This window comes from Macrobrachium rosenbergii, chromosome 44 (assembly GCF_040412425.1).
Source record: "Macrobrachium rosenbergii isolate ZJJX-2024 chromosome 44, ASM4041242v1, whole genome shotgun sequence".
Lineage (NCBI taxonomy): Eukaryota > Metazoa > Arthropoda > Malacostraca > Decapoda > Palaemonidae > Macrobrachium > Macrobrachium rosenbergii.
The window spans coordinates 26,854,511-26,878,059 of NC_089784.1; the positions used below are offsets into that span (position 1 = coordinate 26,854,511).

Consider the following 23,549-nt stretch of genomic DNA (forward strand, 5'->3'; position numbering starts at 1 on the left):
GTATACGCATATATATATATATATATATATATATATATATATATATATATATATATATATATATATATATATATATATATATATATATATATATATATATAAAAAAATATATATATATATATATATATATATATATATATATATATATATATATATATATATATATATTCGCACCTTTCTTTGTTCATTTTATTCTTTTCACATAATGGATTTCAGTTCAGTCTCTGCTTGTTGGTCCAAGTCCACAAATCCACACCAGATCTCTTAATCCCTTACACACATTATCACACACAGAAGCCGCCTTTGTGCAAGGGTCCGTGCTGTCCTTAAGCTAGTTTCATCCAAACCAACCACCATCAGCCTCTGGAAGCTTGCGAACGAGGTTCACTGCCATTATTCATTATTATTCATCGTGAATAATTGAAAACTCTGCTCGGAATGACTCACGGACAAAGGCCGGAGGCGGTGCCTTAGGGAGGTGATGTCTTTAAACGACTGCTGTGGGTGGGAGATGATCTGAAGGCCTAACGATGAAGCTATAAATTGGCTTGGACCCCCTGGAGGATCGCAGTAGTTATTTTGTGTGGGTGAGAGCATCATGCACCGCGCGGTGAGTACAGTGTTTTGGTTAGAAGGATGTTATTTTGTGTGCATAATGGACATTTTGGACATTCGCATTATATCTATATCTATACAAACACACACACATATATATATGTGATATATATATGTGTGTGTGCATGTGCACGTGCATATGTATGTATGTTTGTGTATATCAGAAACTATGTACTAAGAAAATTTTCCATAGATTCTACTAAACACTGGTTAATTATTTCTCAGGGTATCCAAGTTACGCGTGTGAAAGCTGAGTCAGTTTTCCTAATTAGAAATTGTAGGCCTTTGTAAGGAGACGCCAACTGACTTCCGTTTCATCTCCAAAGATTTTCCATTTCCGATGAATACCATCCGAGAGGTCTAGAGTATCAGTGAATGTCTCTTCGAGAAACTTATATACATTATGTGTATGTATGTATGTATATGTATATATATATATATATATATATATATATATATATATATATATATATATATATATATAGTAATACATATATATATATATATATATATATATATATATATATATATATATATATATATATATATATATATATATATATATATTAAATTCTTGAATCTACTGATACTGATTGTGCACAAAAAAGCTGAAATGATAATTTCCCACTGACAGAAAAAAATTAAGCAAAAAGCAGAACCAAGTCAACAGACATTAGTTCTTTGTAGGGCCAAAAAAGGCGCTATGTTAGACTCTTAGGGCATCAAGTTGTCCGGAGAACTGTCTCATTCAAAACTTAAGTCAACAAAAGTACAAGAAGTACGAACAGAACAAACCCAGGTCATCCTGCCCCGGTAGGGGCTCGAACCCGGCTTTCCCACACGTAACTTGGATACCTTGAGAAATAATTAGGGCAATGTTTAGCGGAAATGTATGGAAGGTCTTTATAGTACATAGTTTCTGATGGAGAAATGGACTGAAGATAAATGATCCTCTAAAATGAGCGAGTTCCCCCTGAGGGCTGTACACTTTACTGAATACATAATATAGAATCTTGACTGATCACCTTTTACCAGATACGTATGTTATTTTAATAACCACAATGCCCACTTAACTGGTATGTATATATATATATATATATATATATATATATATATATATATATATATATATATATATATATATATATATATATATATATATATATGTGTGTGTGTGTGTGTATATACATACAAATATATAAATATATATATATATATATATATATATATATATATATATATATATATATATATATATATATAAATATGTGTGAATATATTATTATATATAAATTGTGAAGCACTGTTTTACCTCTGCCTTGATTACTTCCTTATGCATCGGGCTTTCATTTATGAATTTTTTTTACTCCATTACCGAGCACTGAGTCAAGCAAATTCTGTGCGTTTGACGGAAGTGAATTTATAATGACATAAAATGTGGTTCCTCTCTATCAGTGCAATACGTCAGAGGACAACTTCAATATTTCTTATCATTTTGTAATTTGTGAATGACTCTCTTATGATTTTCATTTTTTTTAATAATAATAAGACTGTGTTGTTATTGTTATCCATGAAGAAAAACCTCCTCCTCCTTGAACCGCTGACCAGTGATTTGCCAAGCCGACACTGTATCCACTTAACCGCAGAAGTACATCAAAGAAATTTGTCTTTATCATCAATTCCCAGAGCAATTGTCTACTAATAATACATTATTATTATTATTATTATTATTATTATTATTATTATTATTATTATTATTATTATTATTATTATTATTATTTAAAAATACTCATAGTAGCATGAGTCTGAAAATGGAGAAGCAGTCATCAACTGCATAGGAGGCGCCTGCAACATCAGTTCCATAGTTTATAAACAACTTCGCTTGTTTTGAGTCCTTTTATGTTTACTTGGTTGGAGTGCTACATCAACGCGTCAGATTGAAGAGGGGAACCGAATGAGTTCCCGAAAGCTATCTATACTAATTTATCTTTAAATATATGTACATATACATAAAAAAAAGAAGATTGAAAAGAGGAACCGAACAAGTTCCCGAAAGCTATCTACACTGATTCATCTTTAGATATTTGCACATAAACATAACTGTGGATTTGCTTCTCCATTATTATTATTATTATTATTATTATTATTATTATTATTATTATTATTATTATTGACAGATGCTGCCTCAATTATTGCTGCTGTCGGCGACCGTGGCCGTAACGAGGGGTTTTCCTGGCCAGATCCTCAGTTACAAAGCAGATACGCATCTACGCCAGGAGTCGGGCGTACCTGGGAAGGCCGTCACGGGAGAGTACAGGTAAGCCTACGCGTTGTAGCTTCCCTCTTCTCTTCTCTACCTGTGCGCTGTAACTATCTTCAGTCAAACTATGATATTTAAAGCTTTAGGATAACCTCACTTAACGCTACTTTTCATCCTTTTTGACATGTATTTCTTCCTGCTTTATAGTCATCCTTTACTCTACTTGGCTGGTCCGCTGGTATAGTGGTTAGTGTCGCGGTGTGCCACTCAGATGCCGCGGGTTCTCGTACCCACCCCCGCCCCCAGGCCGATGAAAAATCACTGGCTCTGTATCATGATCAGTTGCTGCTGCAGTGTGCGGTCTGCGGTGGAGGGAGGTTGAAATCGACATATTCTTTGGAAGCTCGAATTTCAAGCCAATGGCCCCTTTGGTTGCTTGTTCCATGTGACTAGGCTTCATCTACTGAAATAATAATAATAATAATAATAATAATAATAATAATAATAATAATAATAATAATAATAATAATAATAATTCCTGTTTTACACGTATCATTTATCCTACTTCTTCCTGCTTTACTCTATTTCTTCCTGTTTTACCTGTATCTTTCCCTCTATTTCTTCCTGCTATATATGATCGTTTAATCTATCTACTTCTGTTTTATATGTATAATTTAGTCTATTCTGTTTCATATTATTATTTACTATCTTTCTTCCTGTTTCATATGGATCATTTAGGACCCTGTCTGACTGTTATAATGGAATGAGTCGCCTCTCTTCTCAACTGGCCACTCTTTACGGCCGCTTCTTTCCCTCCACTCCCGTTCTATGAACACTATGGAACGTCGTTTTGTCTTTTGTTTCTACAGAGTCTTTTAAACTCCTTTTTTATTCTGTTTCTATGTCGTCGTTAAATAAACACATGAGTTAACCGCCCCATTGTTGCACCCATATGGGAAAGACAAATGTTCTTGGGTACTTTCGATTTTAGGTCGCCACTTATATAAGAAGGTATCGTTCTTCACAGTTTAAATAAACCCCATTAGAATCATTTGTTCAGTAGATCATTGTTAGCTGAATGAGAAATTTTATTCATTTATTTAATGCATGGTGGTACAGTTTGATTATATGCTTATGGGTGACCTATTTGGAGTTTTGAATTATATTTTCACTTCCTCGTTTAGTTGTGCAACGATGACAGCTGTCTGATGATTACAAGACGCAAGTTGCCTATTGAGAAATGTCATCATGTCTCTTTGCATTTAGCTATTATTAAAAAGCTTATCACTTGTTGATATGCACAAAATTTTTTTCTAAATTAGTGTTTTTTCTTTAGTATTTAAACCTATTTATCTTCTTTGTCTTTCCATAAGGTGGCTAGGTCCAGACGGAAGGGAAAATGTCGTAAGATACAGCGCTGACGAGAAGGGGTATGTCGCTCGGGGCAATGTAGTACCTGGGTATTACGAAGCCCTTGGCGAACCTCAATTTACGATCAATAATTCATCCAGTGGTACCCCAAACAACGGGACATCGGGTGAAGAAGGCGACCCACTGACTATGGCGGAGAGCCAACTTTCAAAAGAGGTTTCTAATGACATTCCTGTCTATGTGGGTATCATATGCCTGGTGGCTTCAAACCATTTCCGTTATTGCCCAGAAACGATAGTAAACTGTTTACGTCTACTGAATCTAGTGGATCAGAAAGTAGCACTGAACCTGCAGATAAGATCACTACCACGACAGGCCCTCTTATCTCAAATGGGATGCTAGATTTTAAAAACCAAACTGGCCCTGGTCAGGCTAAGATAACAACCACTACAACTCCAAAACAGGAAGTTTCGCCACCAGTCACTGAATCGCCTTTTGTTTCCCCTGAGACGAAGATTCCAGAGGACCCTCTGACAACCATGTCTGCAGTTTCAAGTGGAGAAAAGCATACCACTGAACCGTCAATTATGGGTAAAAATATTACTACTTTAGCAACACCAATTCCCACACCTTCAAGACAGTATAAGAGACCATACAAGGTAACTGAGCCTCCTTCCATTTCTCCTGAAACTAAGAATCCGAAATTCAGTACAGAAGAACCTCTTACAACAGTGTCCATCACTTCGAATGAGATAGGTCTGACTACTAAAGCTCCACCTGAAGTTTCAAATGCCACCACAACAGTACCACCGACTACCACAACCTCTAAACAGAAAGAAGAAAAACCAGTACCCACTGAATCTCCTTCTGTCTCAAGGGGAACTGAAGTGCCACATCAGTCTCTGACTACAATACCCATAACTATGAATGATGGAAGTATTACAACTGCATCTTCAACAGTTACGGATCAAAATATTACTACAACAGTACCACCAACTACCACAACTTCAAAACAGGAATCATTTTCTGTTTCTCCAAAATCTACAATTCCAAGCAAGACTACAGAAAAACCTCCTACAAGATTTTATGTAACTCCTTATAAGAAAATACAAACCACTGAATCCTCGTCAGTTAAAGGTGCCACTACAACCACAGTAGTACCACCAACAATCACAACTTCAGAACGGGCAAATGAATCAACTGTTGTAACTGAATCATTTTCTATTTCTCCAAAAACTACAGTTCCAGAAAATATTACAGAAAAACCTCACACAACGTCTGTAACTCCTTCTAATAATACACATGCCACTGAATCACCTTCAGTTAAAGGTGAAACTACTTCTACAGTAGTACCACCAACTACCACAACTTCGAAGCAGGAAAAAGAAGCAACTCTTGTAACTGAATCATCTTCTGTTTCTCCAGCAACTACAGTTCCAGAAAAGAGTACAAAAAAACCTCTTACAATATTGTACGTAACTCCTTATAAAAAATTACATACCACTGAATCATCTTCAGTTAAAAGTACAACTACCTCTACAGCAGTACCACCAACTACCACAACAGCAAAAGAGAAAGATGAATCAACTCGTGCAACAGAATCTTCTACTGTTTCTCCAAACTCTACAGTCCCTGAACAGAGTACAGAGAACCCTCAAATAACATCAGCAACTTCTTTTGAGAATACACATATCACTGAATCATCTTCCGTTAAAGGTGACACTACTACCACAGTGGTACCACCAACTACCACAACTTCAAAACAGAAAACAGAATCTTTTGTAACCGAAGCTTTTACTGTTTCTTCAAAAACTACGACTCTAGAAAAGAGTACAGAAAAACCTCTTACAAGATTGTACGTAACTCCTTATAAGAAAATACATACCACTGAATCATCTTCGGTTAAAGGTGACACTGCTACCACAGTGGTACCACCAACTACCACAACAGCAAAACAGAAAGATGAATCAACTTTTGTAACTGAATCAGTTTCCATTTCCCCAAAAACTACAATTCCAGAACAGGGTACAGATAAACCTCCTACAACGTCAGTAACGTCTTTTGAGAATACGCATACCACTGGCTCATCTTCAGTTAAAGGTGAAACTACTACAGTAGTACCATCAACTACCACAACAGCAAAACAGAAAGATGAATCAACTCGTGCAACAGAATCTTCTACTATTTCTCCGAAATCTACAATCCCTCAAAAGAGTACAGAAAATCCTCAAATAACATCAGCAACTCCTTTTGAGAATACACATACCACTGTATCATCTTCAGTTAAAGGTGAAACTACTATGGTACCACCAACTACCACAACTTCAAAAACTACTACAGTAGCACCACCAACTACCACAACAGCAAAACAGAAAGCTGAATCAATTTTTGTAACTGAATCAGTTTCTATTTCTCCAAAAACTACAATTCCAGAACAGGGTACAGATAAACCTCCTACAACGTCAGCGACTTCTTTTGAGAATACACATACCACTGAGTCATCTTCAGTTAAAGGTGAAACTACTACAGTAATACCATCAACTACCAAAAGTTCAAAACAGGAAAATGAATCATCCTTTGCAACTAAATCATCTTCTGTTTCTTCAACAACTACAATGCCAGAACAGGATACAGAAAAACCCCAAACAATAAAACCTGTAATTCTTGAAGTGGAAACCCTTACCAATGAATCATCTATAGTTTCAGATGAGGTTGCTACTACAGTGGTACCATCAGTTAAAACAATTGCTACTACAATAGGACCGCTGGTTAAAACTACCACTACTGAAATAATACCATCAGTTAAAACGATTGCTACTACAATAGGACCATTGAATAAAACAATTACTACTACAACAGTACCATCAGTGAAAACAATTGCTACTGAAGGAGTACCAACAACTGGAACGGAGAATTCCACAAGTACCACAACAGGAACAATGACAGCATTGCCAAAGAATGAATCTGTAGAAAACAAAACAAGATCACCTCCATTTTCAAGTGATAATGATTTCAGTGACGACAATGTAACTACTGAAATGCATCCAGTCATGAATGAAATTGTAACAGAAATGAGCTTAAAAGATTTGTCAACAGAAGCTTCAGATACAGAGGCTGGCACAACAGAAAATTCATTGTACTTTCAAGATGAAAAAGTAAAAACCACCGCTCCACCACTTTTCACGGAAGTCACAAAGGGAACGCGACGTCCAACGACTACTTTGTCAACTACGGAGGCTGAAGCTGTTACTACAGTTCTTCCTGTAGATGATGATAATGACGATGATGAAGAAAATGGCGGAAATACAGAGATTCTCCACGAGCCAGATTTTGTGGATGATGATTATGATACTGAAGAGGATGATGGTGAAATCACAGAATTCCCTATAACTTTTGGTGACAAAATAATAACAGAAATGCCGCCAGTTTTTATGACAACTCCATCCCACGTAAAAGGAGAAGAGAGCAGAAATGTGACCTCGAGAATTCCATTGCTTATTGATATAGATAACACTGACAACGGTAAGACAACAGTCTCTCCAACACTCTTCATAACTAATGCAGAAGAAAAAGTAACCACAACAGAATTTCCTCGAACTTCTACAGAAGTTCATAAGCCTGAAAAGGTAACAGCTGGATGGCCTTCACCCGTAGACGATAAGACAACAGTCTCTCCAACATTCTTAATAACTAATGCTGAAGAAAAAGTAACCACAACAGAATTTCCTCGAACTTCTACAGAAGTTCATGTGCCTGAAAAGGTAACAACTGGATCGCCTTCACCTGCAGACGAACACGATAACAACGAGACTACTACAATCGTACCATTTGTAATTACAGAAGATAAAGATAGCAGTGTAGATGGCATGCCAGGCCAAGATAAAACCGCCAATGACACAGTAACCATGAATGTCCCAAATCCGGGCTTGGCAACGAAGGTGGAGAATCCTGTGGGCAATAATGATTTGGCGAGTGGGAATCAAATGACTGACAAACCAATCAGTGCTTCAACAGTTCCCAGTGAAACCAGGAATGTCACAGAAATGCCTACATCAAGACCCAGCTCAGCAACGCCTTCATATAACGAAGTAGTCCAAGGAGGACCTACAGGAAACCCAGACAGCATGAACCCCACGAAGGCACCTCGAAAACCGAAGAAGGAAAAGGCTCAACCCATCTCCCCAGAATCTATCTACGCCAACGCCCTGCTGAATCGACTGTTTCCCACCACGAGGTCCCCACTCATCAAAGATTTCGACCAGCCGTGTTATGGGCCTAGTCTCCTTTGTTTCAGGCCCCACTTCCACCACCCATCTGAAGACCCCCACCCGCATTTCCATAGGCCTCCTTACTACCACGTCCCACCCACGCATCACCATCCTTTCAAACCGTTCTTCGAGGTTTACCCGGGCACGCCCCGTCCTGGTGAAGAAGACAGGCTGACTAATGGCCAAGTCTTCACCTTCTTCCATTAAGGCTAGTCAGCTATTACTCCGTAAGTTTGCTCAAAAAGACGATCGTTCGAGACTTGGTTCTCCATATTCAAGGTTTCTTACCTAATCTAAGTATAGAATAAGGAAATGCATGATGTTAAACTACACTAGTAATGAACTGTCTTCGGCAAAGGTAAAGATCCTCGCTATATCGAAAATGATCGACAACAAAATTTAAGGTAACCTTTATTATTTAGTACGTGATATTCAGTCATTTTCTTATTAGGAACTAATTCGTATACAACATAAAAACTGATAACATAAAAGGAAAAACAGTTTTTGGTTAGTGGCTCAAAATCAATACTAGTCAACCTTTCTAAGTAGCCTTGTAAATTATAAGATGAATCATTACTAAAATGTGGTTTACAAAATGCCGTGTAAATATTCCTGTATATACTAAAAATAAAAAAAACACACACACACACACACACACACTTTTAAAGATGTGTATCATACTGCAAAATTTACTGAAAGATATAATGCTCAATGGTGACTTCATGGCTCTTGGAATATTCTGGATACAAATGTTTTTACAGCGTTTCGGAAGTGAGCACTGCTTCATGACCTGAAACCGCTGTATCTGCTAAAACAGAGATGGAAACACGAAAAAATGCAAATGTTGAAAAATTTAATTATGGGAATTGTAAGCAAAATAAAATAATGAATGTTTACGCTGTTATTCTTTGTTCCCTGTTATGGTAAGAACTTCAACCTTTCAAAACATACAAATATATATATATAATATATATATATATATATATGTGTGTGTGTGTATTATATATACACACACACACACACACACACACACACACACACACATATATATATATATATATATATATATATATATATATATATATATATATATATATATATATATATATATATATATATATATATATATATATATATATATATTTATCTACAATTAAACCAAGATTGCTTCCTTGTGATTAAACTCAAGGACAAGAAACCAGTGGTACTTCATCTTCCTTGCTTCTGTGAAACAGAATTACTCCCAGTACTGACAAGGCACAAAGACATTTTAATTTGGTAGAGTTGTAAAGTAAAATATAATTCTAAAAAAGAGCGGGGGTTGGGGGAGCAATAAGCTTTCAATCATCCCACGCTCTCATCCCGAGGAACGTTTTAATAAGATTAAAAATGCTTCCTGTAATTTTGCTCACGGTAAATTTCGTTCTTTGCGGTTCCTAAAAATGGGTCTTCATCTGACATACCACATCTTTTATGACTCTCTACCAATGTTATTCATCTATGACAGAACGTGTGTTGGGTGGAGTGGGGGGGGGCGGTTGTAAAACAGAGCTTTGTCATTTTTCTTCTCATTCTTTGAAGCTAACCATTGTCCATTCAGGTTACATGAAAGATGAATTCTCTAAAGCCCCTGCCAGCACGCTGCCATTCATTCTGTAAGAGTTAATGTCTATATAACCTTTAATTCGTGCACTCTATTTAAAAGCTTTCACCTAAACTAGGCAAAAGATTCCCTTCCATTATCGAACGAACTCAGACTATTGAACCTGTAGACAAAATAGGTTTGAAAGGTCAGGGTCATGATACAATTATTGGACACGTTGTTTGGAGTTTAGAGTGATGAATTTCAGACAGTTTACCGCGTCAGATTTTCATTGCGTAAACTATATTCTCTTGAAAAGACAGAAACGAGAATTTCCAGGTATGAGAACTTCTCTCCCACCTTTAATGAAAAGCAAGGCACTCGACCGAAAATTCAATCAAGCGAAGAAAAATTATTCCTGAAAGGATTCTGTGAGCCGATGAAACTCACCTACAAATATCACCTTGAGGTGTTTAGAAGAGCAAGAGTTGAATTGCTGGGATAGGTCAAACGTAACCATTTGCTCGGAATTTAATTACTTTAGCCAAAGGGGCATAAGTTTCATTCAGAGGCCGCTTTTTCCAGCGGCTTGAATCCACTCGAAGTCTAAATGAAAGCTCAGGTATATACAGGTAAAAGTCAAGCTATCAGTTACGATATATATATATATATATATATATATATATATATATATATATATATATATATATATATATATATATATATATATATATATGAATGTGTTTTCCTGTAATACTACAGTGTAATATGAAAGTAAGAAGGCCCATAAAACACTATTTAAACGTTGAAACCATATATTTCGGCACTTGTTTCTGTGCCCCTGTTCACTGGTAGAATATGGACAGGTGGAAAGTTACAATGGTATATATACAAAAACATGAAGGTGTGGCCTTAGGCCTCCGATGTTAAGGAGGTGGCGTTTCTTAAGAAGGAGGAGATTGACCAAATTCCTAGTGGTTTTTGGCCTCATTAGCTCCCGTTTGGCGATGGATCTGGCGGTCGCGTTTCTTGGGTCATCTTCTTCAAAAGGGGTCCGAGGATTAAGGTGTCAATGGCGTCCGATTTCCAATGTCCTCCTGACAGGTTCATATTGTTGGTTTGATTGATGATAGCAGATTCCAGCATCTTTCTTTGTACGGACAGCTACTCTTGAAAACCAACTCCGCCCCACTCCAGTTAATGACATGCCCTGTATTTCTAATATGTAGGAAAATTCCCGAACTCTCCGAAGCGTAACGTACTGATCTTTTGTGCTCTGTTATTCTTTGCGAGAGCGATCTACCTGTCTCGCCTACATAGATGTCATGACAATTACTACACAGTATCTTGTAAACTCCGGCTTCTTCCCTTTTGTTATTTAAGTATACGTTAACGAGCGAACTCCCGATGGATTTGGGATAATGGAAAATGAAAGGATTATTAGAACTGAGTTGCTCGGTGGCCTTTTGGATGTTTTCATCGTATGGAAGCTTTATTTTGTTGTTGAAATCTGTTTGTCTGTTGTGAGTGGGACCTCTGTAGTATATTTTATTTGCTTTATTAATAGCCCTCTCGATAATGTGTGGTGGATAGAGCAGTTGCGTTAGGTGTTGGCGGATCGTGTTAAATTCTTGATCCAGGTTCTCATTTGAACATATCCTAAGTCCTCTGAGGAATAGGTTGCACCCTACCATGATTTTTACGGAGACGTCGTGGTAGCTTAAGAAATGAATGTAGGAGACAGCGAAGGTGGGTTTTCTATATACTGTAAATGCATACCTGTTCTGTTTTCTTATGATCAGTACATCTAGAACGGCAGTTTTCCGTCCTTTTCCCATTCTGTTTTAAATTTTATGGTCGGAACTAGCGAATTTAGCCTATTAAAAATTCATTAAAGTCCCCAGCTATTGTCCCAGAAAGTAAAGATATCATCTACGTATCTAAGCCAGATCATATTATGGGGTTTGATAGACGACAAAAGTTCTGTTTCGAAATATTCCATGTACAAGTTTGCTAGAAGGGGTGATAGGGGACTTCCATGCTACAGCCAAATTTTTGTTTGTAAAATTACCATTGAAAGAAAACACGTTGTTAGTTACACAGAGGTTGATAAGTTTTAAAGTTTTATCTATGCCAAGAGGAAAATGGTCTTCATATGGTTGTAACTTCCTCTCTAAGAAAAACAACACGTCGGCAATCGGGACTTTAGTAAATAATGAATCGACGTCTAGACTGAGCAGTTTGATGTTGTTTGAGGGGATGTTTAAACTATTAAATTTTTGTATGAAATCTTCTGCATGTTTGACGTGGGAGGATGAGAAGGTTCCTAGAAAGGGTGATAACAAGTCTGCGAGCCATTTTGATAATTTGTACATGAAAGAGCCCTGCTAGATATTATGGGGCGTAAAGGAATCCCATCTTTATGTGTTTTCGGGAGGCCGTAAAAATAGGGGAGAGAGGGGTTGATTACCTTGAATGTCTCTAGTAATTCTATGTCTTTTTTATTGCCCCCTATGGTTCTAACTGATTTGTTAAACTGAGCAGCAATATTTGTTGTGGGATCTTTCGTTAATTTGTCGTAGGTCTCCGCATCGTTTAGAAGTTCTTGAACTTTATTGATGTATGTCTCCTTGTCTAACAGAACTATTTTCCCGTCTTTGTCAGATTTTGTGATGATGATATCCCCCCTTTTTCTTAAGCTAACTAATGCATTTTGGAATCTTTTCGGGAGCGAATTTTTGTTGTTATTTTGCTCCAAGACATTTAGCAAAATGCCTTTGAGACATGCCTCTTTCTTGTCATAGTTGTTTTTGCAAAATGTTTATCAAAAGCAACTAGGAAATTAAGATTACTCTCAGGACCAGGTTTTAGAGCGAATGAAACTCCAAGATTTAAAACGGTCTGTTCTTCTGCAGTGAGGGGATGGTTAGAGAGATTCAGCACATTATTGGGAAGGCCAAGATTATTCCATACGCTATTCCTAATCAGTCTTTTTAATTTGTAGCACAAATTTCTGGAGTGGGACTCACTGTTTTCAATAGCACCTGATAGCACAAAATATGAAAGATATCTGTACATACCATCATCCCTGCACATGAGGCGAAGTGACGTGGCTAGCTCACTTATTTTTCTTCTAATCACATAGATGTCTTGGTGTGTGGCTTGTATTCTGTCTTGGAGGAATGTGCGGATGGAGTCCGGAAATGGGTCTGACGCCGATGTCCAACGCGTGAAACCGTACATTTTGGGAGAAACTTGTTCCTGTAGGCATTCTTGTAGAAAATTTCTCTGATTCTTCCTCTTGTGTAACCCATGTACTAGCCGTTCGTACCGTCTGAAGATGTGCTTGACAGCTGGGTTGAAGCCGAAAAACTGGCGTAAATGTCTTTTCCTGTAATACTACAGTGTAATATGAAAATAAGAAGGCCCATAAAACACTATTTAAACGTTGAAACCATATATTTCGGGCACTTGTTTCTGTGCCCCTGTTCACTGGTAGAATATGGACAGGTGGAAAGTTACAATGGTATATATACAAAAACATGAAGGTGTGGCCTTAGGCCTCCGATGTTAAGGAGGTGGCGTTTCTTAAGAAGGAGGAGATTGACCAAATTCCCTAGTGGTTTTTGGCCTCATTAGACATTCATTTTTGCCCATTATGGAACATCACAGTTTACGCCAGTTTTTCGGCTTCAACCCAGCTGTCAAGCACATCTTCAGACGGTACGAACGGCTAGTACATGGGTTACACAAGAGGAAGAATCAGAGAAATTTTCTACAAGAATGCCTACAGGAACAAGTTTCTCCCAAAATGTACGGTTTCACGCGTTGGACATCGGCGTCAGACCCATTTCCGGACTCCATCCGCACATTCCTCCAAGACAGAATACAAGCCACACACCAAGACATCTATGTGATTAGAAGAAAAATAAGTGAGCTAGCCACGTCACTTCGCCTCATGTGCAGGGATGATGGTATGTACAGATATCTTTCATATTTTGTGCTATCAGGTGCTATTGAAAACAGTGAGTCCCACTCCAGAAATTTGTGCTACAAATTAAAAAGACTGATTAGGAATAGCGTATGGAATAATCTTGGCCTTCCCAATAATGTGCTGAATCTCTAACCATCCCCTCACTGCAGAAGAACAGACCGTTTTAAATCTTGGAGTTTCATTCTGCTCTAAAACCTGGTCCTGAGAGTAATCTTAATTTCCTAGTTGCTTTTGATAAACATTTTGCAAAAAAACAACTATGACAAGAAAGAGGCATGTCTCAAAGGCATTTTGCTAAATGTCTTGGAGCAAAATAACAACAAAAATTCGCTCCTGAAAAGATTCCAAAATGCATTAGTTAGCTTAAGAAAAAGGGGGATATCATCATCACAAAATCTGACAAAGACGGGAAAATAGTTCTGTTAGACAAGGAGACATACATCAATAAAGTTCAAGAACTTCTAAACGATGCGGAGACCTACGACAAATTAACGAAAGATCCCACAACAAATATTGCTGCTCAGTTTAACAAATCAGTTAGAACCATAGGGGGGCAATAAAAAGACATAGAATTACTAGAGACATTCAAGGTAATCAACCCTCTCTCCCCTATTTTTACGGCCTCCTGAAAACACATAAAGATGGGATTCCTTTACGCCCCATAATATCTAGCAGGGCTCTTTCATGTACAAATTATCAAAATGGCTCGCAGACTTGTTATCACCCTTTCTAGGAACCTTCTCATCCTCCCACGTCAAACATGCAGAAGATTTCATACAAAAATTTAATAGTTTAAACATCCCCTCAAACAACATCAAACTGCTCAGTCTAGACGTCGATTCATTATTTACTAAAGTCCTGATTGCCGACGTGTTGTTTTTCTTAGAGAGGAAGTTACAACCATATGAAGACCATTTTCCTCTTGGCATAGATAAAACTTTAAAACTTATCAACCTCTGTGTAACTAACAACGTGTTTTCTTTCAATGGTAATTTTTACAAACAAAAATTTGGCTGTAGCATGGGAAGTCCCCTATCACCCCTTCTAGCAAACTTGTACATGGAATATTTCGAAACAGAACTTTTGTCGTCTATCAAACCCCATAATATGATCTGGCTTAGATACGTAGATGATATCTTTACTTTCTGGGACAATAGCTGGGGGACTTTAATGAATTTTTTAATAGGCTAAATTCGCTAGTTCCGACCATAAAATTTAAAACAGAATGGGAAAAGGACGGAAAACTGCCGTTCCTAGATGTACTGATCATAAGAAAACAGAACAGGTATGCATTTACAGTATATAGAAAACCCACCTTCGCTGTCTCCTACATTCATTTCTTAAGCTACCACGACGTCTCCGTAAAAATCATGGTAGGGTGCAACCTATTCCTCAGAGGACTTAGGATATGTTCAAATGAGTACCTGGATCAAGAATTTAACACGATCCGCCAACACCTAACGCAACTGCTCTATCCACCACACATTATCGAGAGGGCTATTAATAAAGCAAATAAAATATACTACAGAGGTCCCACTCACAACAGACAAATAGATTTCAACAACAAAATAAAGCTTCCATACGATGAAAACATCCAAAAGGCCACCGAGCAACTCAGTTCTAATAATCCTTTCATTTTCCATTATCCCAAATCCATCGGGAGTTCGCTCGTTAACGTATACTTAAATAACAAAAGGGAAGAAGCCGGAGTTTACAAGATACCGTGTAGTAATTGTCATGACATCTATGTAGGCGAGACAGGTAGATCGCTCTCGCAGAGAATAACAGAGCACAAAAAGATCAGTACGTTACGCTTCGGAGAGTTCGGGAATTTTCCTACATATTAGAAATACAGGGCATGTCATTAACTGGAGTGGGGCGGAGTTGGTTTTCAAGAGTAGCTGTCCGTACAAAAGAAAGATGCTGGAATCTGCTATCATCAATCAAACCAACAATATGAACCTGTCAGGAGGACATTGGAAATCGGACGCCATTGACACCTTAATCCTCGGACCCCTTTGAAGAAGATGACCCAAGAAACGCGACCGCCAGATCCATCGCCAAACGGGAGCTAATGAGGCCAAAACCACTAGGGAATTTGGTCAATCTCCTCCTTCTAAGAAACGCCACCTCCTTAACATCGGAGGCCTAAGGCCACACCTTCATGTTTTTGTATATATACCATTGTAACTTTCCACCTGTCCATATTCTACCAGTGAACAGGGGCACAGAAACAAGTGCCCGAAATATATGGTTTCAACGTTTAAATAGTGTTTTATGGGCCTTCTTATTTTCATATATATATATATATATAGGTAAAGACAACGCTTCTGGTTCTAAGTGAATAGGTAGGTGTTATGTGAAAAGATTAATGCCGATGCTCTCTTGTTGGCAATACTGCCAAGGTTATTCGGTATATATATTTCTAATAATGGTTTGTTACCAGAGGCATAACATCACATATCGAACTCTCTCTCTCTCTCTCTCTCTCTCTCTCTCTCAGTTTATACTAGGGCACATCCTTGCCATAGGAAACAGTCTAACAAACCAGAGGTATGAAGTGAAATCTGTTGTTTTCCATACTCTCTCTCTCTCTCTCTCTCTCTCTCTCTCTCTCTCTCTCTCTCTCTCTCTCTCTCTCTCTCTCTCTCTCAAGAAAAGACGATCACTGCCACATTCATCCTTTAACTAGTGAATGAACCGTAAATGATATAAAATGAACAGAGTTTTTGGTCACTATGGCCAATTTTTCTCCCTGCCTAAATGTAGATCGGTGGTAAGAAGACTAAAGGATTTCTCTGAAGCAATTCATCTCTGATATCGATTTCAGGGACCGCGAGTCATCGTTTTTCTCGAATATCTTTCAAACTAATTATTTGACCGAAATGGTGCTTTGACACAGTGTACAAGACACCTCCCGTTAATTTTTGGTAATATAGTGCATTGTCAAATGGTGTTCATTAAGGCGTTTACTCTTGACTTTAAAGTCAAAGTCGTATGAGTCAGCAGGACTTATCTACGTAATCGAACGTCCGCTATCCCCCATGGACAGGAAAGACGGGGGCGGAGACGGGGAGGCCAGGAAAGTGGGTTGAGGGAGGGATGAGGAGGAGAAGGGAGAGGGAGAGACGGGATGGGGATAAAGGAAGTTCGAATGCATAGTTTGGCGGTGCTTGGCAACACCATGTAAGTCAAGAGTAAATGCCTTAACTAAAACCATTTGACAATGCATTATATTAACAAAAATTATCGGGAGGTGTCTACTGTCTTGTACACTGCGTCAAAGTAACATTTCGATCAAATAATCAGTTTGAAAGATATTCGAGAAAAACGATGACTCGCATTCCCTGACATGGATAGTAGTTAGTTGATAGCATTAGCCTTCAGAGTGTCTGTGATAGCAACGTTTATTAAAACATTCTGATTTAAATAAGGAAGAATTTCTTCAATCTTTCAGCCACAACGTTTATATTTATGTTATTCACCTCGCTAAGATTACTCCGAGATGGCACTTCATCTCGCTTTAATGTTTATGTGTTATAAGTTGAGCATATGAAAAGAGCGCCTTCTCTTCTAAACTTATCACAGAATGTAAAGTTTTTCAGCTTTCTATTGACCAGCTAGAATTATACTCTGAAACATAAGCGAGATTCTGAGTAACCCACACCCGATTTATCTGTTGCGTTTCATTTTGATTACTAGTGTTTCTCTCACTTCTGTGAGGTATACTTATCTTCACCATATTCCAATGTAGTGTTCTCTTCAGTCAATGTCATCTTAAAGCCACTTTTAATGCAACGAAAGAATTTTACCTAAACTGTCCAACCTTCCTTGAAATCATTCTGGAAGCTACGACCTCGCTTTCATTAACAATTATCAACTTCCATACATATCTGAGATAAGTTACGTTTTTAGACTGCTTAATATACATTCAAACTTTGAGAATACTGTAAATGAAACTCCTCGTTTCTGTCAGTACTATGTCCTAGACACAACACTAAATATAATAAAGTTCCGAAGTATGAACCACCCCCCCAAAACCTCTCCCGCCTTAACTGGCTAACCATACCTATAAGAGACTGAGCATGGTTATCAGGTCCCATAATACTTCCCTTTACAGAAGCTCTTCCTCCATAACTGAGAACGTAAACAGCCTTTATGCACAGCCAGGTCTACATATGGGGGTTTTGACAAGCAACCGGGGCACCCGGGCATAGTTGAGTGCATGAAAGGTTGCTCTCAAAGTTGTTTTGTCCACAACAACCATTTTCTATATAAAGTATAATTGGTAGTTTATTTATTTTCACTGGCGTAAGCAAAATCCAAACACCATTAGGCCTACACCAATATCAAAATCAAAATGGCAAAAAAGGCGTGTTTGTCTTCCTACTTCCCTATTCGTTTACTACATCCCATAAACGCAATAAGGCTATCCAACAGCTTCCATTTGGTTGTGTACTAAAAATACAACTTAGTTGCTCTAATATCCATTTAGAGAGGGGCCTCGTATCTTCTACTCCGACCGTTATGTAAATAAAGTCACGCAATATCACTCATCTTTATGCAAACTACAGAATACCAAAATGGAAATGCCTCTGGTTGGCCTGGGTTAAAAGGTCCTCTTGTACTGTATAATGGATCGCTGATATATGTGGTAGTTATCCCTTTTCAGTAAAATTCGTTTTCTATTCCAAGCAAAAACACCTCGTTTTCTTTACGTCAGAATTAATCAGCGTAAACTACAGTATAAATACTCCCAATCGGTACCTTTCATTGTCTCACTACCTTTAATTATGATATTTGTTTCCTCTTTCTGAGCCATTTCGCTAAGCCTAATATCGTTTATGGTATTTACTCATACAGTCACAGAGATTCGAGCGAATACCTCGAAAACAAAAAAGTAAAAAATTTGTGAAAAATGAAATGGCATCTACGTGGGTTTGGATTTGGTTAAAGCGTATCTCATTTATATTTCTTTCATGAAGTTAGAGGCAATTAATGCTTCCATTTTATAATGCATGAATAGTATGCAGGTCGTAGAAACGTGCACTATGCTCAAGTTTGTAGAACGTACGATTAAGGTCTGGACAACAACTATTTCTCACAAAATACTAATTGATAAAATATACACAAAAAATAAATTTCGTGACTCTTCAGTGGATCTTTCGCTTCCAGATATCCTGCCACTACGTCCCTCATTCCCTCCCAAACGTAGATAATCGGGAAAGCAACGAGAATCCTATTTCTATTTCTGATTTCAAACATACGTAAGCGTTTTCGAAACCTGGGATTATATGTTCAAATGTGTGCGGTACTCACCACCAACAGACTTGAACAAATCCTACAGAAACGCAGTTCTGTGCATTCAAGGCATACTGTATCTCAGAGTTAGTCAGTCGTCTAGCTGTGTCATCACGGGATATCAGCCGAGTAGTAATAGCGAAACGAGACGAGAAAACTGTGAAGACTGGGAGAGGTCAGAATGGGATAGACTCATCTGTGTGTGTGTGTGTGTGTGTGTGTGTGTGTGTGTGTGTGTGTGTGTGTGTGTGTGTGTGTGTGTGTGTGTGTGTGTGTGTGTGTGTGTGTGTGTGTGTGCTTCACTGTTTACAAATTCTTCCAAGTGTTCTTTCGTCAACATTTCTAACTTCGTAAGCCACCAGAATCGATTACATTTGTCAACATGAATAGGTAACAGTAGCGTAGCGGGGGGGGGGCAAAGAGGGGCTCGTGGCCCCCCGCCTTATGGTCTGAGTTACTGAATGACAGATCTAGGGGAAAAACTAAATATATACATATATATATATATATATATATATATATATATATATATAGATAGAGAGAGAGAGAGAGAGAGAGAGAGAGAGAGAGAGAGAGAGAGAGAGAGAGAGAGAGAGAGAGAGATCATGGGGAAAAGGGCAAAAGATTAACGGGATAAACCCAACAGACAATCCATCCAAGTCACAAAATATTAACCTTAGAGAGAGAGAGAGAGAGAGAGAGAGAGAGAGAGGTGGCAAACCTACATAGGGGAAAATAGATACCTGATGCAGATTGGTCTTATTAAATTGAAAAGTGGTGGAGAGTCGCATAACATGATCGTGAAACAGCAAGATCATCTCATTACGTGTTTGTCCGTATACTCTTGCTGTCCTTTTGCTGACTATGCTCTATCAGAAATGAGAACAAGGTTTTCAAAGGATCATCCTGTTCTCCAACTTCATCAGGTAATTCCATCTGTGACTGAAAGTCTAAATATTGAATCTGTTGTTTCTTCAGTCAACATTTATATCGAAGATCTTCCGAACCAAACTTCCCTTAGCAGTGGATTAATACTGTGGGAGATGAGGTGGAAAAGCAGCTTGGCCCATGAAAGACCATCCACTGCCATTGCTGCTTTTAAGGCATGTACACAACTGCCTAATGTTAAGCAGCTTCTGCGGTTGCTAGCGACTGTACTTGTTGCGACCTGTTGTGTGGAGCGCTCATTTTCAGCACCAGGGAGAACAAAACGGATATTAGATCTACAATGAGTGAGGAGCGGTTGGAGGAGTTGGCACTTATGGAGATTCATAATGATGTTACGGTAGATGTGGACAAAGTGATAGATGATTTTGCTAGGCATAAGAATCGCTGTCTTCTTCTAATTTAAGTGATGTGTCTTCACTATTTTGTTTTCATTATTTTGCATCCTGAAAGTCCAGATTTGCCATTGTTCAGCTGCTGTTTATATTCCTCTTGGCTGTTGTGATCAGATACAGCATTATTTGCATGATGAGTGAGAGGGCACAATACAGAAGAAAAAAATAAATAAAATACCGTAAAGTTTTATTATTATTATTCCACCAGATGAAGCACTTACTACTGGTTCTTGGATAGGTCAAAAATATACATTTCATGTGCATCAAAATTGGTAAAAAACAAAAAATTTTCCCGGACCCTCCAACTTTAGGGGCTCGCTGCGCTCGCCTGGTTCATCTTCAACAAAAGTGCCGCCCACCCATTTGAGCACGTAGTCATTGGTGTGTGCTAGATATATGTCAGAACTATACTTCTTTTATAAGATAGTCTCCAAGTCGTAACATAATTAATTACATGAATAAGAATCTACATAATAGCATCCTCTAAGTTCTTAAAATCTTATTATCAAAGCCTATTTAGAGTAGATGAAGGTTGCCAGTGCGGAAACTGTTCAGTACTTGACTCCAGGAAAGATTCTTCTAAAAAGCAACCAAGAACATGAAAAATTGATGATCCTCTTTAACTGTTTAAGAAAGTCTTCGAATAATTAGCTTTCAGCAAAAATCAAGAAAGGAGGAGCCCTAAGCATCTGAACTTGCGTAAAACTTAACCAGCAGAAAATATATTCCCAGAATAGTAATTGAAAAAGACGCCTAGTTTTAATCTTTGAGAGTGCGCGTGCTCTCTCTCTCTCTATTTGCATGGGTTCCTCTTCTCTTTGCCTTTCCATGTCTTACTACTTTCCGCCGTGTGTGTGTGTGTGTGTGTGAATAAGTAACCCTAAATATTCACCCTTGAGATGAAGAAATCGTAATACCAGCTTATACAAAAGAAATAATCTTGGCTGACGTAGACTTTTTTCTCGTTAAACAAATTAAATTCTCGTCTCGCTAGAAGGATTACAGAATGCCATTATGAAATTACTGTATAACATTAACTGCTAGTTAAGTTACTTCTTTCAGTCTTTTGCGCCGTTGAACTTCCACAGGAAAAAAATAAAAAAAACTTTTTCTCTCAGTGTTGCCTTATTTCTTATGCTTTTTGTTTTGGAAATGGAAGGGGAACATAATTCATTTAAGCCAAAGACCAAGCACTGAGACATATGAGGTCATTCAGCACTGAGAGGGAAATTGACAATAAAAGTTTTAAATATGTAACAGGAGGAAAACTTCGCGGTTGCACTTTGAAACAATCGTTAGGAGAGGGCGGAAAGAAAGATGGAAGAAGACAATATGAACGGGGGTGCAGTAAAAGGAATGAAAGGCGTTGCAGCTAGGGTCTGAAGGGACACTTCAAGGAGCCTTCAGCAATTTCTGCAGTACACCTTACTCTCACTATCTTCTACAGGGTTATATGCTCTTTGTTTTCTGGTTCAACATACAGAACACAGATAATACATTTCCGGAAAATTGGTCGAAGGGGAATAATAAATATCTGACATGCTAAATAATCCTTGAAGTCGCCATTATGACGAAAAGCATATATCAACAAAGGCACAGGCAACAGGGCACATTCGGGCAGTTGGTCCCCTTTTAAACACGGTTCCAGAGGCCTTTGTCCTTTGACAAGCCATCCAGGAATCCCAAACCTACCATCTGCAACCTCTATTGCTCTATCATCTATCTGTCTTTGCATCCAAAGTAGTGGTTCTCAACAAGTTTTAGATCATGAACCACCTGCCAAATAAAAGTATAACGTGGACCATTTCTTATTTTAAGTAACGACAAATAAAAGCATAAACAATAAATATTTTGGCATGACATATATTTCTTACATAAGAATTGCAACCTGAAGATTGTAATTATATTTTCTTATCATAGGATTAACACAATAAACTGAACAGTCAATTACTTATCTGGATGAAATTGTTCTTACTGCATTTTCAGTACATTTATAAACACATGTCTCAATCTCCAGTCTATTACCATTTATAGTGGAGATTCGGTGGACCACCAAAAATGTCACTATGGGCCTCTAGTGGTCCATGGACCACCAGTTGAGAACCACTAACCTAAAGCAACCACGCTTTCTCGTTCTTCAGATCAAGCTCCAAATTCCGATGCAGAATCTTTCCCTGTCACTTGTTGCTGTTCTTGGCTCATTGCACTGACTATTACAACCTTTTGTTGTGCCACAATCAGTTTTACCTGACACATGCCTTGAATTTTCACAATTGTATTCTTTGACCCAACTTGGTAATACCTAACTTATTACTCACTTGCTCTACCCACACACACAAACACACACACACACACACAAACACGCACATAAACCCTACTCCTTCACTTGAGCTGCATCTCTCAGTTACCTTAGACACAATCGCTCTTTGTCTTTCATATCAGAGGTATTTCAAAGGAATATTTAGACTTCCATTTCCATAAGTGTATAAATGTCACAATTATGAAAACGTCAAAACATGAAAAAACTAGCGTTCAAGGGATCAGCTGCATATCCAAGTAACATCACCATATGGTTTTAATAATGCCACTTATATCATATTTTCTCTCGTATCCCTTCACGAAGCGTATTTCAGTACCACAAAAATTGAACTCGTACTTTCCTTTCATCGCTCTGCGCGATCCGACTGAAATTTTATCAGATATTGACTTTCAGATTACAAAGCAGATTCCACATTTTCAATTTAATGAACTAAATCAACATGCCTCTTTATCCTGCACTTCAGGGCAATTCAAAAGGAAATATATAGAAAGACCGACA

The 23,549-nt window shown here is 37.9% G+C and overlaps 1 protein-coding gene across 1 annotated transcript; it reads left to right on the plus strand.

Annotated features, from left to right (window-relative positions):
• Positions 1-2,792: 2,792 nt before the first annotated feature.
• Positions 2,793-8,721, plus strand: LOC136829564 (mucin-2-like). The gene is made up of 2 exons (XM_067088411.1): positions 2,793-2,932; positions 4,536-8,721. The coding sequence occupies exons 1-2, from the start codon at positions 2,793-2,795 to the stop codon at positions 8,719-8,721; spliced, it is 4,326 nt and encodes a 1,441-aa protein (XP_066944512.1).
• Positions 8,722-23,549: the final 14,828 nt, after the last annotated feature.

What these genes read in the sequence shown, in the direction of transcription:
- LOC136829564 (XM_067088411.1), top strand. Translation starts at nt 2,793, where the DNA reads ATGCTGCCTCAATTATTGCTGCTGTCGGCGACCGTGGCCGTAACGAGG. An exon ending in GCCGTCACGGGAGAGTACAG is followed by an intron (nt 2,933 to 4,535) that starts GTAAGCCTACGC and finishes GTTATTGCCCAG; the next exon opens with AAACGATAGTAAACTGTTTA.